The sequence below is a fragment of the Chaetura pelagica genome, unplaced genomic scaffold, assembly GCF_000747805.2.
Source record: "Chaetura pelagica isolate M959 unplaced genomic scaffold, ChaPel_1.0 scaffold92, whole genome shotgun sequence".
NCBI classification, from domain to species: Eukaryota; Metazoa; Chordata; class Aves; order Apodiformes; family Apodidae; genus Chaetura; species Chaetura pelagica.
Genome location: NW_009952404.1, coordinates 637,218 through 653,737, shown reverse-complemented (window position 1 = coordinate 653,737; position 16,520 = coordinate 637,218). Strand labels below are relative to the sequence as shown.

Here is a 16,520-nt window from a genome sequence, read left to right as displayed (position 1 = left end):
GAGGAGGCTTTTGCCTTAGACAGGGAGTAGCATATAGCCCCCTGCTTTACAGAGGAGTAGCTACAGAGCTAGGATTAAAGAGTGTTCTTTAGTGAAGTTACTTGTGGCTGTTTATTGGACAAAAATAAATTCCAACTGGCCCATATAACAAATGAAACTCAACTACAAAAATGTAATGATATTTATTCACACAGCTGCCAGCAAACTCACATGCACCATGAGTCATTCCAGATGTGGATAAAAACAAAGTCTGTCTGTGAAAGTAAGTTTCCTGATCCCGAAGAGACTTGGTTTGGGAAGGGAGCTGCACACTGACTTCAGCTGTACTCAGAAGAACAGACAGGTTCTCCTACAAAGGGGGAGGGGGAGAGGAAAAGCCATTAATTTATTCCTGAAAAGAAAGGAGGTAGGAAATAGAAAAGCTACTATACAGCTGGACATAACATATTTTTAAAAGAACGATGCTTTGGAAGACTTTGCTGCTGCTGCTGTTCTATTACAGTGCTCATGCCACTGTGACTCACAGATGGAGCAGAGGTAAGATTTATACACACAAACCCCCCTCCCCTATTTAACTAAAATTTTGAATTTGTAGTTTTGGGCTGAAAATATGCTTCATTATGCATATATATGTATATAAATACCTACGTATACAAAAAAAAAGTAAATATATATATAAATAGTCCCTCCCTCTGGAATTCTTTTTCTCTTTAAACAGGTTAGCTACATAAATATATAGACAAATAGAAAAATATACATGTATAAGTGCATAAAGGTAAAATTATATATATAATTATATATATAATGTATATATTCTAATACAAATACATATATATAAAATATCACAAGAACCAAAATTACATTCTTTTATTACTTTTTCCTTTCTCTCTCCTTAATCTCCTGTGTTAACAAAAATTTTAGGTCATGAAACCTTGATGTGTTGCCTTTGCAGTCACAGGTAGCATAATCTTCTGCTCCTCCAGGCAGATACTCAATAAACAAAACAATGCCTGGATTGTGCAAGGTGCCTAGAAATGCCTATGACCCTACCATGACAGACTAGCACATGCAACATAGAGAAAGCTACCTGGGGTGTTATCAGGCTTGAGTTGACAAAATGATAGTATAGAATTGCGATATATTTGTATTTGAGTGTGTGACAATAACATATTAAATGGCTTAGGACTGTTGGATTGCACAGGAGATGCTTGCTTAAAAGCTAGGGATGATGTCCTCTTCCTTTTTTGTTTTATTCTCTTCTGGTATTTGGCACAGGTTCTGGAGGTGCTGGAAGTGGAGAAAGGAGACACCTCCCAGAAGATTTATTTGGTTTTGACATTGAAATTCACAGATATTTAAAGGAACAGGAGTCTGTTAAATAATCAAGCATTCAGATGTTCCCCCACATCTTCCTCATTATAGTTGGTTCTTTTCTAGTCTGCTTTTTGGGCTTGGGTTTGATTTTGTAAGGGAAGCAATGGCTGAATGAAGCAATGAATAGCAGTGCAATTCTGCTAGGGCTGTACAAATGCTTAGTTGTTCCTTACAGTAAATGGGGCCTCACGGGCAAGGCATTGACCCAGAATATCAGGTTCTTTCCCCAGCTTTTCCGTCAGCCTCTTAGGTGATACTGGATGAGTCATGAAACCTGCATGTACTTTACTTTTCTTTTACTGTATAATAGAAGTAATGAAAACAACTTTCATCATAAAATCCCTTAATTCTGTAGATAAGGATTTGATTTTTCAGGGCCGTCACATACAAAGGTGAGGGAATCAGAACTAGATCGGCTTATATGGAAAAAAACCAAGAACCATATCTTTGGGAAGAATGAGGTCACTTTACCTATGAAATGGGAAAAAGAAAAAAAAAAAGAAGTTTCATTTCCATGGAATAATTGCTATGCAATTTAATAATGTTCTTCACTTTTGCTGATACACATTTTAATTAAATAGCAATAACAGAAGCCCAAAAAGAATCTATGCAACTATTGAAGTCCAATTTTAATCACCATTAATGCTTTATGCTAAACATCAGAACTCAATTTTGCCTTTTGAGAAACCAGATTGTTTTCAAGCTGGAAGATCCAGAGCTTGTTTTTGTAGACTTCAGAGGGAAGAGAAGATTCATTCCCTGTTGTGATAAGGAGTTCAGTTCTCACAAATATTGTATACAGACATCTGCTGAGGAGGAAACCAGATTTCTTCTCCACAGATGTTGAGATTCTTCAGCTCCAAGTATGTTTTTGAGATATGACTCCTTCAACAGTGGCTATTCCAGAGAACCTCCACTCCCCTAAACTGTCAGCCCATTCAATAACATCCTAATTTACAGCATCTAGAGAACCAAAGCAGTGTCCTAATTTTTAATTGCTTAGAAACCTAACAGGAAATTTGAGTGCTGAGGCATGACACACCCTTCTGCACACTCAGAGCTCTTTCTTCTCTCCAGAAATGACAACTAACACTTGTCTGGGTGAAACATCAGTCACTTAAGTCTTATCCAACTCCTGATCTGAGTTTTGCAATGGAAAAGCTAAGACAGATCAGCATCTGATGCAAATGAAAGAAAGATCTGCATACCATCTTCATATTGACTAGTAGTCCAGATTGTTTACAAAACAGTAGGACAAAGGTTCCTGCTTTAATTACCAACAGTTGTTGTTTGTAATAGAAATTAACTACCAATATTGGATAAAACAAGGTCTAGTTTTTAGGACTTTTTCACTAGCAGCTACTGGGGCAGCCTTGGATGCACAGCCCTTATAACCAAGTATTTAGGTTTTGGCTTAAAAGGAAGTCAGATGTGGAAAAGTTTTAACATGTTTGAGCTGACTGGTGAGTGGGAACTCCACACTGCCACCTGTCTTTTCCCCTTGCTTTTGTGAACTTCAGTGAATTCTGGTGGGATAACTGAGCAGTTTTTTAATTGTTTTTGTTTCACCCATTTGCATTAAAAACCTCACACGTTCTTCAGCTTGCCTAGATCCAGCTGTGGACATCAATCCAGAAGACACAGGCAAAGCTCAGTCTCTGGAATGGCCATATTCCAAATAATAAAAAGATCCTAAGTGGTGATGAAATTATTTGCTTGTCAGCATCTCAGATTTCCTCTTGTAGGCGTATCTGTTTGGTACTACCCTCTCAGATTTTGTGAATAACCTCTCTAGAGAGAAAGCTAATGTTAGGTCACTACTGAAAGGTATTCCCTATGCAATGGTAGATGTGAGGTCATATTAATTTCTGAAGGTCCCATATAAGAATTCCAGATCTTAAGAGATATTTTTGCTGGAGAAATCAAGAAGCAAGTCTTGTTCTTTGACCAAAAAAATAACGGTACCACTGTGGCAATTGGAGTCAGTGTCATTGCTTGCCACCTGGTTTCTTTCATCAAACTGCTTTGATAAGTACCAGTACAATGGAGAGCAGAAGTTATCTTCAGATCTGTCTTGTAAGAATTGACTGTTCCCTGAAAAGAAACCTTAAGGCAATCCGTATTAACATGTTTCATATCAACTGGCTGTAGTTTATTTGCTGTAAGGGCTTCCTGATCTAAATAAATGTCTCACAAACAGTAGCATTCTTACTACGTGGTTGCTCAGGGATCGAAGATACAGTACAATTTCTTGTGGTTGGGGCTTCTTGGTCAGTGGAGAAGTAGCTGTAATGGTAATTCACCCCTCAGTGGAGGCTGGAAAAGAGGTGTTGAAAGACACAAAATAAGAAGGTAAAACTAAAGCGTCATTGAGAAAAGGATGTGGTAGCTATATTAACAACACTGAAGTTTCATTCCCTTGGGAAATAGCTGTGTTGTGCCTTCCAGACCTCAACAGCAGTATTACAGTCACATCCAGATCTGTGTGGTCTACATGCATTATTTTGTATCTAATCTCAGGTTGAAAGTCAAATGGTTTGACTTCTTAGAGGCTTTCTGCAGAAGGAATTGCTTGGAAGAACACAACAGTGCAAACTTCTAGTATGTCCTCTTGTGTTGTGGCAACTGAGTTTGTGAGTGTGATGGAGCAGCTGCTACATGAGCAACTTTTTCAGGCTGCTTCAGTTTGTGTGCTTAGTTAAAGCAGGCTGGCAGCTCTCTGGTACCAGAGAGGGGGTGATTATGTAGAGGAGAAAGAGACTGGTTGCTGCTAGAAAGCCAGCCAGTCTTTTTATAAGGCAGCACTGTTTAATATATACTATACTCTGTGATCATTTGCTGCATACTGGGTTGCTGGTGGCCTTGCTGTGTGGCATAAGATGAGTGCCTGGGAGATTAGGGCATGCACTGGAACCCCAACCATTTTGATCTTACATGCTTCTCTTTCTCCCATCTCATATGGCATCCTTACCACCAGCTTTCCCTCTTCAAGCAAATTCTGGGATTCCACCACTGACAGTAAAACTTTTTTGACATTTTTGGCTTGGACAGCATAAGCAAAGGGAACATGACCTGAGCACAGTAGGTAATTACAACACAAATGATCAAAGATATATACACATGTATGCCCAGTGGGCCTTGAGTACACCAGGTTGTGGTCTTGGCTTATTTAGGACATGCTGTAGTTTCCAAAAGGTCTGGTCTAAGGGTAAAAAGAAATTACACGAGCAGCAGTGGCTACAAGGACTTTTTAAAATGCAACATTTATTTAACTTCCTTTAATTTCCATAAAGCCATTGTTATCCAATTCTTAAAATATGTAGTGCACATAAACCAGTGAAAGATATGAAATGTTATGAAACAGAGCCAACTCTGTTTAAGCCTGGATGTGTAAAGGATGTTTCTTTTTATGGAGAAAATGCGATATTTTACTTTTCTCTGGCTCCCATGAGATCACTTGGAAAATTGTCTCAACTGCCCCAACTTCCCCATTGTTGGACCCATTACAGTGACCTCACTGGAGCTGCAAAAGGTTTGATTGATCCACTGCAGAAGTTCTTCCCCTTTACCCTGATTCTGTTCCATGCTTTTATATCAGTTTCTGGGAATGCATATTTGAAGGCTGGAGTCTCTTTTTCTGGGGGTTTATTTGATTGATGCAAATTATTACTGCACCAAGTATCACAACTGTACCTGTAAAGAGAAGGAAGCACTGCATGAACAGCAGTCTGGAATTGAAATTCTGAGGAATTTCAGAGGAATTAGCTTTGCAGGTGGATGACCTGAAGAAAACAATTTATATACCTCTGCTTTTACTTCCTGAATTCTTTTGCAAAGAGCTTTAAAAGAGATGAGTATAAATGTATGTCATAGACCTAAAAATAGATCCTGAAAAAGCAAATAGTCCTACACTGTAAGTAGAAGTAAGGAGACATTAGAAGAATATTTTCTTTCCTTTAAGAAATTAGAAGGAAGCAAAACCTAAATATTATTTCAAGCAGGTCTGGAAAATATTTGAGAATTAATGAACTAAGGAGGCATCTAAGATATCTGCATGGCACAGTGATGTGTGGAGTAGAGATCATAGACCCAGGACTGAGGCAAGCTGCCTGCCCTGACCTGCACAGGACAGAGGACAGACTCTAGCTGGTGTCCCCACAGTGTCATAGTCACGTGCATGGCATGTGCCCAAGGGAATGAGCTCTGCCTTTCAACAGACATCGCCTGGTTGGACCCAGTGCCACACTGATACAGTCATACTGATTCTGGCATGGAGATCTCTGCCCTATGCTTAGCTTTGATTCTAATCAATCCTTTCTAGCATTTTCTGATTCCACAGTTGCTCCTTTAGGGGCAGGCTTAATTAATTTAACCTGCATGGAGGATGAGCCCTGATTTAGAATTCACAGTGGATACCCGAAACTGAAAGACATACAAAGGGTGTTATAAAAAAAAAAAAAAGGTTTATAATCTCTTCTAGGGCAATGATGCTAAACTATGATGAAATCAGAGAGAGGATAGATTATAGAAGCTTCCACATTTTAGTTCAGATCACAGATGGATTTTGTACTCTATAAAGAAGTCATGCTGTTAGCAAAGAAGGATCTAAGTGATTCTGAGCCTTTTTTCACCACAGGAAGCAGCCAAAATATGGCTAAAGCTTATAGGGCATACAGTCATAATCTGATTGACAGAATCAAATGTTAAAAAGAGAAAGGAGCTAGGCAATGTTGAGGTTATCTGGGTAAGTAACAAGAGGAAGAAAAGTGAGGTAAAGCTGTTTCTCTTTGACTAAGTGAGAACTATGAGCTGAAAATGGCACCAATAAAATCTTTTTTGTTCCATCCCAGGATTGAGGATTGTGAGGTCTATAAGACATGTGCTGTCACTTTGCTGTTTTTTTAAGGATTCCTGCATGCCATGGCATCTTATCTGTTTCCTCAGTCCCAGGTATAGAACGGTCATGAGATCCAGATCAGTTTGCACAAGGGTCCTTACATTCCAACCAAAATCCAACTCAGAAACACCTCCTGCCATTTAAATTCCTCCTTACACTTTCACATGAGAACAACTCCCTTCATGTTACCTTTAACAACTGTCCCACTACATGCTGTTAAACCAGTGTTCCCTTCATAGGTGAAGAAGCTCAGTTATGAATTAAATAACTCATGTACACATGCTGTGACTGTAGAGCACTCTATGAGTCCCTTCCTGATTATCTTAAACTCAACTGCTGGGCCCAGAAACCCCACTGATATGCATTATATAAACACATAGTAAAAAAAATATCTTTCCCTATCCAAAGTACTTCCAGTGAAATTAGGGAGAGGAAATGTTACAATCCCATTTCATTATGAGGCACAGACTACTTAAATCACTTGCCCTTGACCTTTTCCTGATGACTCTGTGTGTGAAGTCCTTTATGTTGTTAATAGCGGTGATTTATTTATTTTCTGTGTTTCTGAAGCATAAAGTGCTTTTCTTGTTTTCTTGGGGTAGGTTATGCCAGATTCAGCAGTGTAATGACTTCACAGGCAGAAAGAAATCCTGTCAGAAGCACTGAATGGTACAGTGTCACTGAAAGGAAAGTCAGCAGGTCTTAATGAACATCATCAGGCTGCAGAGGCTCTAATTACTCAAATAGTCATAAGCAAGATGTAAATTGCTGAAGTGAAGCACTGAGTGATGGAGCAATTAGCTTTGCATGCAGCACCTATGCTTAGGTTCAAGGCAGGGCAGGACCCAGAGGGCTGGCCTAGGGTGCTGGAGATGAACGTTGGCATTTCCGTGCCTGCACAGCTTGCACCCAGCTTGAACTGGAGCTCTGCAAAGCCATGCAGTCTCCCTCTGCTCCCCTGTGCCTCCACTGAAAGGAGTGTTTTTCAGCAAAATAGCACTGGTATGGGTGAAGCTCATGCAGGTCAGCTCCATAAATAGCTGCTAGTGAGAAGCAGGAGAGGAAATGCATCAAAGTATCACAAAAAAAAAAAATTAAAAAGCTGTGGGGTTTTCTCTCCCCCTGGAAGGAAACAAGCAGAGGAAGGGATCCAGTACACCTCAATTGCCTCTGTGTCTCTTGTTACCCCAAAATTCTGTTTTATTTGGCTATTGCCAGGGGAGCTTTATGACATATTTCCCACAGCATACTTCCTAATACAGTGACATTAAACTAGCCTGACTCTGCACCACAAGTCTCAGGTCTTTCTTGCCTACTCGAGTGGCTAAGCCTTAGCTGGTAACTCCTTCTATTCCCCTTGAGGAGCTCCGGGCTGCAGCAAATAACTTGGCAACTCTTGTTTCACTATCATGGTGCTTGTGACAGGGCAAGCTCAGGGCTGGGCTTGAGAATAAGAAGAATGTGAGGAGGAGAGGAGCAGAGTTAAGTGAACTCCACTATTCCCAGTTTCCACAAACATTCCTTTCCTCTGGTAAAAGCGTATGTGAGGCTTTTCCTGGCCCAGTTTGCTGGTTAGGTTTGGCAGCTCCCTAGTTCCCCTGAGATCAGCATGCATACCACTCATCCTCTGGAAATTCCTCCCCAGCCACAGGGAAACAGGTCACCAGCCAGGAGCCAGGCTCCAAACTCTCTGAGTCTGCTCAGTAGAAGCCAGGTGGGTGGCTGAAAAAGAAGTATCTGAGAAAGGGAAAAATAAGTTGTTCAAAGCTCAGAGGTTATTTGGGAGGAAATGGGAAAGTGGAAGGGCAATGTTACACTGCAGTCTCATGTTGGACACCCAAATGCACAAAGTCTTCTGTGATGCCTGTGTGATCCCCTCCTCACCTCCTGACATGGCACTGGGGGAGCAGAACACTTTGGTTAGGTTTTGTCGAGAGTAAACTGCACTGGACTGGATGTAGATATCTACTCTGAGCCAGAATAACAGGATTTTGTCATCTCTATCTATTTGGCATGTGGTGGTATGGCCTGAAAGAAGCTGATGCTTTGATTATCTTCTCTGTCTTGGAAAGAGTACTGATATTCCAATCAGGCAGGGTTTATTTGAGCCACAGAGAAGAAGACAAGAGAGGTAAAGTAAAAAAGCTAAGACGCTAAGAAAGAAGAGAGAAAAAAATAGGAGGCAAGAATGTGCAAATGGAAGGCAAGTAGTATGAATGAGAGGAAAAGTGGAAGTAAAAGGAAAAGTGTGGAGAGAGAATAAATGTGATAAATATGAATGGGAAACATTAAAGCGCACATATGTTTCAAATTAGGGTAGCATTCACCCCTTGTCAGCGTGGTATGCATCCCCATTTGAACCTGCCTCTCAGAAGATGTCCATCTGTCACAGCTGGTCTTCATCTTACCCATCTGCTTCTTAGGCTTATAGGATGGCTGCATTTCTCTGGAGCTGGCACTGCCTTTTTCTCACAAAAAGAAGGCCTCATGTTTCACTCTGGTCCCCACCAGCCTCTCAGCACATCAGGATATTGAGATACACTACTCTGGGCAATTCACTAGCAGTCACAGAATAAAAGTTAAAATTACTGCTACCGAATCAGTCATACGTTGAGGTCTCTGCACAACCCTTTTTTTTGTTGTGTTTTTTTTGTCTTTCCTTTGAGTTTTCTAAACTATGTAGGTATGAAGATATGTTCCCACTGCCCAAGAAACAACCTAGTTTATTACACAGAAGCTGCAAGTAACTTGTTTGTTTTTTTTTTTTAAAAAAAAAAAAAAAAAAGGTCTGTGGAGTTACAGAGATTCCCATTAATACCAGCCAAGCTTTCACATTAACATCAGTCATAGTAAGAGTGCCACAGATGCACAAATCCCTGTTTCCTCCTATCACTTCCTGGAGGAAAAGATCAAGTTCTGCAAGCCCTCAGTTTCCTCCCTGGTTTTCATAATGCTCACAGCCATGACATTACTTTTTTTTTTTTTTTTATGCCTGATTCTGAAGAAACACAATTGCTTATTCATTTTAGTTATTAAACATAGATTTTATGTCTGAGGGAACTGTTAATGTCCTAAGCAACCTCTTAAAATTAAAGACATTTAAGACATGCCTCATTTTTATTTACTGCAATTGTTCATGGCTCGGCAGTGAACAAATTCCATTTCCAGTTAAATACTACTTGTAGACATCCTAATATAGTAGAGAATGTGTTAAGTGAAACCATTCATTTGTTATAGTCACAGCAACTTCTGGTTTTCTGGATTGTCATGCCAATTTGGCAGAAAGTTTTGGAAGGTGTTTAATCTAATGATAGAAATTTATATACTGCTTGTTTTGTTGCTTTCTGCCACCAGGGTTTTTAACAGAGCTCAAAGGGACTGACCTACCTTGATTTGTACTTAGCAAATCTAAAGCTCAGTTGGGTCCTCACAAAGATACAGGGAGAAAAAAGTACCCAAAGATTTTTCCACACTGGGGTGTCCCATGATAAGAAAGAGTTACAATAAAAAAATCAGATACATTCAGGCCCAGTTAGTGGCAAAGGGCAGCCTATGACAGCCATGTTGGGCTCTCCAGCAGATGGGGGAGGGTGATGTGGCTGTTTCCACATAGGATGCCTGGGAGAAACCAGGATGAAACGAACAGTCAGCATGGTGCCTGAGTGCATCTCAAAGTGTCCCAGTTTTGATGAATGGACGACAGATACCAGGTGTCCTCCATTGAGGACATCAAGAACATCCAAAACCTACTTTCTGACCCAAGCTTGGGTTTTTCAGCTGCATTATCTAACCCTCCTGCCCTCCTGTAGCAGGTGTCTTTCTCTCACTGTGGCCCCTCTCTCCATAAAACCAACCCTGCTACACAGAGGAAAGACAGCAGTGACTTGGCTGAGGTCTGGGCAATGCTGCATGCTGTGATGGAGGGAATCCTCCAGGAATGCAGGGAGCTGAGAGGGAGGATTTAGATACTCAGCAATGAGACAGAAAGATGAGGTAGTCACCAGCTGGCAATCACACAGACTGGAGACTCATCTTGCCATAGTGTTGTATTTCTCATGTTCACAGCAGGGAGATGCTGTGGCCTCCAGCTGGTGAAGAATAGGGATGCCATAAGAAATTGTATTTCCTTAGAAAGACACTCCTTTTCTAGCCAAAAATAGTATTTAGGGAGCAGGCTGTTGGACATATGCAGGGAAATTCTGGATGCCCTTCAAACCCTGAATGACTAACTGCATGTGCCACGGAACATCAATCCAGCATGCATCCAATTGTGTCAGCTCTAATCTCTGTGCACGCTGCTCACAGCCAGCGTGGTCCAGCTGAGGTGAACTCCAAAGCTGAACAACATGTGCACATATATCCTTCAAAGGAACATATAGGGACTCTTAAATTTCACCAGCAAGGCAAAGAGCTCAGTTTCTACTTGCACAAGTTGGCCCATGAGGTGAAAGCAATCAACCTGGCACGTTTCAAGTACTGTATACCTTTCTCTCCTTTCTGTTTACATGATGAAACCTGGAAGTGTGTATAATGTCCAGCTGGCTTTTCAGTCTCATCTATGACATCTACCGGGTGCTTTTCACTCCTGGTTGAATTCACAGTGCCAAACAATACATAAACTGTCAAAAGAGCAGATGTATCTCCCCTGATGCCTCTGCATAGGAATGCTGCTGAATCCGAGGCTGAACCTCAGCATTCTCTGAATGTCTGCCTGCTGAGGTGGAAAAGACTGCTATTCAGCTGGGAGCAGCAAGTTGAACATATCGTGGTTTACTCATCTGTTCTCAGATGCACTTCCTTACGGATGTTTTGTTGACAAAGTAGCATGCGGATTATTTAAGCAAAGTTATAAATCACCTTCTGAATGACCCTTTCACAACAAATGAGTGCTCACACCAGCCTCTCTCTGCAACCCAATGCAACTAATATACTATGTCCATGGAGCTCAGCTATGACAAGCTAGTTTGCATTGTGTCTTATTCTTAATATCAGTGCACTGCTTGGAGGTCAAAACAGAACTTAAATATTAGTGAGGCTAGCATTTAGAAGTATAAATAGGGGGACAAGTAGTCCCTGCCTTATTTTGTGGCCATGTCCGTCTGCCCCAAAAATGACTAGTTTGTTGTATTAGTGTGCTCCAGTATCTCAAACAATGACAACCTCTTACCTATACACCGAAGACCAGCAATGAAATTCCCTATGTATGACAAAAGGAAGTCATATGAAGATGACACAAAATGAATATCAATTACACTTTCAGAACCAGTGATGATTATCGTTACCAAGCTGAGGAAGAACTGCCAAACAGAATCATCACATGATGAAGCCTATTTTTTTTCAAGGAGTGATTCTCTAGGCACAAGACAATAGATGTCAGACTGACCGAAAGATTTTTCATTAGCAGCTTATACTGCCAACCCATGGAGCTTATACATGCTGGCAAAAACTTGTCTAAATAAGCACATTTCAATATGTGATCTTCCGAGTGTTTGAATTAGCAAGAAGAAAGCTCAAATCCAGGGAAAGACAGGTTGAAATTTACAATGTGACTATCACAGCAGCTTGTTTAAAGTACTTCGTGATGTCTTCTTTACTAGTCCCCATTCACAGAGGAGTTAAATAAAAAACAGATTCTCAGCTGGTTTCAGTCAACAACATTCTAGAGGTTTTCACTGAAAATCAAGTCTTCCCTTCCCCAGATTTATTCTTCCTAAATTTAGAGCATGAGGTCATTGACATTTTTTTTCCTTAAACATTTACTAAGACTACTTTCTTGTATGTCAAAATCTATTGTGGATGTACAGTTCAAAAGACTGCAGGAGAAGAGAATGTATGGTAAACAAGAATAACACTGAGCCAAATGCATAGGACAAGCTAGGGAGGTCCTCTTGGGCTGGGAGTCATTGAGAGATGGCATCACTAAGGGCAGGAACTGAAGGAGTAAACAATGCTGAGAGTTGAATTTCCATCTGTTCCAGGAGCAACTGTCAGCATTTTGTTCCACGCAGGTCCCACTCCTCAGAAAACAAGATTTTCAGGTTATTTTGTTGGCTGTAAGTTTTCTGTAAGCCTGAATCTAACCACTTTCTCTTTAACCCTGATCCCAAATGTGCTATTCACAGCACAGAGCTCTCTGTGTCCTGGCTGCCTGCAGCGCAGTGTCACAGGGCTCGTGATGCCAGCTCAGGTCATCCGAGGACCTCATCCACAGAGTCCAACTGCCTTTAGCAATTTGAAATGCCCAAGGTTCTGGCAGGGCTTTCTGTATTTAATGGTGAATCTATTTATACATCAGCCTCAGTTTTATTTCAGCAGCTTGTGAAACCTGAAAGATCTAGGAATAGGCAGATTTTAAGAGAGGGTGAAATAACAAGGAACGGTGGAAAAATGACAGCTGTGTAAAATGGAAATCCCTTATGTCTGTTTGTGGATTGGAGAAGGCAGCTATAAAAATAATCCATTTTGCATTCCTCCTTCATATTTCTTTGCTATTTCCAGCAATGTCTTGGTATACCATTTCATCTGCACACATTGAAATCCACCAGTTAGATTTTGTGGATGATTGTATGTGAGTTCCATTAATTTTAAAATATTATATTAATGTAGATGTAGAAATTAACATAATGGAGCCCAGATATTCATGCAGCTGTGAACTTGACAGAGTAGATGCCTTCTCACAGTGAACCTCTCACAGAGATCCAAGAGAGACATGCAGCTCCCCTGCCTCTTACCCAGAGATATAGCACAGTGTTTCACCCTTAATGTTCTACTCAGGTAGCAAAACACCTGTACCAGTTCATTACCTGAATCCATCTTCAGCTCTGACGTACTTTTTCAGAATTCTTGTCTTCATCACCACTGCTAGAAAACATATGATAATTTGAAAAAGCATTGTGTCCAGAAATAACTGATTTCCTCACAGAAAGGACCCAGTATCCCCCTGTTGTGGTTTTCATTGGGCAAGGCTAACTTATGTACTTTCTCCATCCAGCACATATTCATGTCATTAAGAAAACCAGCAGCAGGTGCACTGACATTTGGAGATCAATGAACAGCTGGAAAGGCAGCTGGGGTTTCCTTGTTTTTGAAGAGCAAGTGAAATCCCAAAGGAAAAGAAGCAGGAACCCGAGACTTATGCATTATCCTCCTAACAATTTATTTCAACTCAGATGTGATTTGAAGCAAAGGGTAAGACAATTCTGGTTCTTTATAATCTGAGAAGGAAGAAATGGTCAATATAATGTTTATTCCTCCTCAGTTTTGAGCTGCTTCGTTAATACATGGTATGTCTGAGGAACTGTTTCTTGTGGTGCTATTGTATGTGGGTGAGCAGTCCACACACAAATTAAATATTAAATAATATTTTATCAGGTTAATAAGTTCCTAGATTCGCCATCAGCTTTCTAGTTGAAAACATTCACAGATGACTCAAGTGAATAAATCTGGGGTCCCCAAAATTGTTTTTCTTCACCTCAAGTAACAGCTCCATGATCTCAGTGGGACAGTTCCCATAGGATAATTCAGCACAAGACTGTTCAATTAGCAGTAACAAGTCTGTGGTTCAAACTGGACCTTTGATTCCTTTCTCACCAGCCAGTCTTGGAATAAGTTTTAGATATAATTTGTGTCAGTTGAATTTACTCTGTTATAAGATCAGTCAGATGTAAGTGTAGAGAGCAAAGAAGTGTTTGGCACCTGGTGGTCCTGCTGCTGATCCTCACTTCTAGCAGGAGCAGTGACTACAATAGTTGAAGTGGACATCCACAGAAAAAGAGCCCATGAGTTTGGTGGTTAGTTCAGAGGTGTGTAGGCACAAGGAAGGGGTTTTGCCTTTCCTAACCAGAGATGATGTCCATCCTTATGTCATCTAAGAACTGGCATCATCACTGAATGTCCTGTGAGCAGTTGGACCACACGTGCACAGGGAGCTTCTCACATTTAGAAGCACTGCTGGCATAGCAGCTGTGATGGGGAATGAGCCAGCTAAAATCTACCATTCTTTTTTGTTGTTGTTTGTATTGTTTGTTTTTCCCCTTTACTCATGACCAGATAGATTCCTGGCTTGAGATGTTGTGTGGCCAGATAAAGTAGTGTCAGCACAAAGGGAAGAAGGGAGAACCTGACTGAAGGGCAGACACGCTGGACTGCCCCTTGCAGCTGCAGCTGTGATTAGGTCAGCCTCAGCAAAACCCCAGCTGCTCAGTCTCCTATGCCTGCCAGGAAACCAAGGAAGCCTGACTGCAAAAAAAAAAAAAGCACACCGAATTGTAAAAAGGCCATTCTTAACTACTGGACACCTGTGCTCTATGCCCAGTGTCTCAGCTCTGTGTAAATGCATACCTGCATTTACAGGACTTGAGCCCACCCCTTTGGGCTCTGTGGTGCTAATATAACAAGGGCAGAGTACAGACAAAGAGGTTTGGTTTCAAAGGGCTTTCCCTCAGAGCAGCAACAACACAATGTATAGGGCTCTTGGAGCTGCTGCAGCTCTGCCTTTTCCCATGAAGCAGATCTCTGATTTCCACTGCTCTTTCCCCATTGTTCAACAGGAGAGTCATCCTCTTTTCTTTGCTCCAAGGATCTCACTTGCTCAGCACTGGAACACCAGCACCCTGCTCTATCTCTCCCTCCCTCCTTCCATTTTCTGCACCTTCCTGGGAGAAATGGAAATAGACTAGATCACCTTTATATCCCTTTACATGTTCATTTGTGTTCAAATGTGTTGCATAAAGGTTGATTTTTATCTTCCCCTTGCATAAGGGCTGTTGTGAGCAACATAGACAAGAAAGAAGAGGTGACTCAGCGATATAGACAGGGATGTAAAACACTGCTTCATTTCCAAACTCCACCTGTGTTGCCAGTTTTTCTAATTGCGTTTGTGTTGAACCTGTGGTACAAGGTTGATATTTCCTTTCCTAATTTCTACCCTTCAATCATATAGTGTTCACCATAGCCTGTCCCCTGTTCCTGGTATTATGACAGCAAACTGAAGGATAACAATGTATTTAACTTACTTCTTCTTTCCTTCAGTTTCTTAGTGTGCATTTTTTCTCCCCACACATTCTGCAGCAACTTTAGCAGGTCAAACATCTCTCTTGGCTGCCTGCATCTTTTTTTTGTTAACATAAATGATTCTAGGTGGGACCTCCTCCTTATAACCAAGGGAAGAATAAATAACACATTGCTCCAGGCTAGGAACAAGTGAAAATGCTGCATAATGGAAATTGCATCTGAGGAAATAAGTTCTCAGACCATTTTAGTTGGGTGATGTTGGTAATATCTTTGAAAACAATTTACTTAAATCATAAAAGAAAAAAATATCCTCCACCTCTCACAAACACAGGCTCAGATGCAGCATTTCCTTCTCCAGCAATATCAGTTTCTGTAAAGATAAGTAGGGGTGGGTTTTTTAGTCTTTCTAATACACCTTTACATTTCTTACTGATGCCAAGTAGCTAGAAAGGCTATTACCAGTCTAGTTTTTATATAGGAGCTCTTTTGCATACAGTACATCTCAGGACATTTATGAAGTGCCGATATGTACGTTGGGAGTGGATTCTGTTTCAGGGAACTGAGACACCCTTTCAGAATATGCTTGTTTCCTGAAAAGAAGATAAACTAGTAAATGGTAACTTAAAAAAAAAAATCACAAAAAACTGATTATGTGATAAAATAAGGAATTGCATGAAATCTGTTACTAATTCTATGTGTTTAAAGCTGCTGCTTTTTTTTTTCTTTTCTTTTTTTTTTTTTTTTTCTATGAGCAGTGTTGCTTACTTCCAGCTTTTGTAGGAGATCTGCTTTTTACATCCTTGTTCATAAAACTTAGATTTTCAAGATGGAGCTTTTTTCTTTTAACCATTCAAGTAAGAAAAAAATGTTGGTTCTCACTTTTACCCAACAGGCAGGAATAAAGAGAGACCATTGCCTCTATCAAACTGAAAGTAAAGAGGCAAATTCTCTTGGTAGCTGCTTTTAAAAATGTGCAAGTTCTTGTTGACGTGTAATTAGATAGTCTTCATCTTGCTGTTGTGTTCTTCTGAGAGGCTTTGAGATTTAACCTCCCAATAATGGAGATTAAAATGCATTAAAGTTGGAATGCACAAGACTTTGCATTGCACTTGTTGTCATGGGAGCTACTTATGTGAGCAAGTGCAATTCTAGATACAAGTTTCAGAAGATAGTGTATAGCACTGCAGTGGTTTTTTTTCTTGTCCTTCTTGGTTTGTGTGTGTGTGCTCCCTTATTT

At 40.6% G+C, this 16,520-nt stretch overlaps 1 protein-coding gene across 1 annotated transcript in view; it reads left to right on the top strand.

Moving 5' to 3' along the window:
- Positions 1-363: 363 nt before the first annotated feature.
- Positions 364-16,520, top strand: part of FAM180A (family with sequence similarity 180, member A) — a 24,330-nt gene continuing 8,173 nt past the window's right edge. The window contains exon 1 of the mRNA XM_010008198.1: positions 364-537. Within this exon, the coding sequence (XP_010006500.1) occupies positions 462-537 (76 nt within the window). The 5' untranslated portion in view covers positions 364-461. The remainder of the gene's footprint in view (positions 538-16,520) is intronic.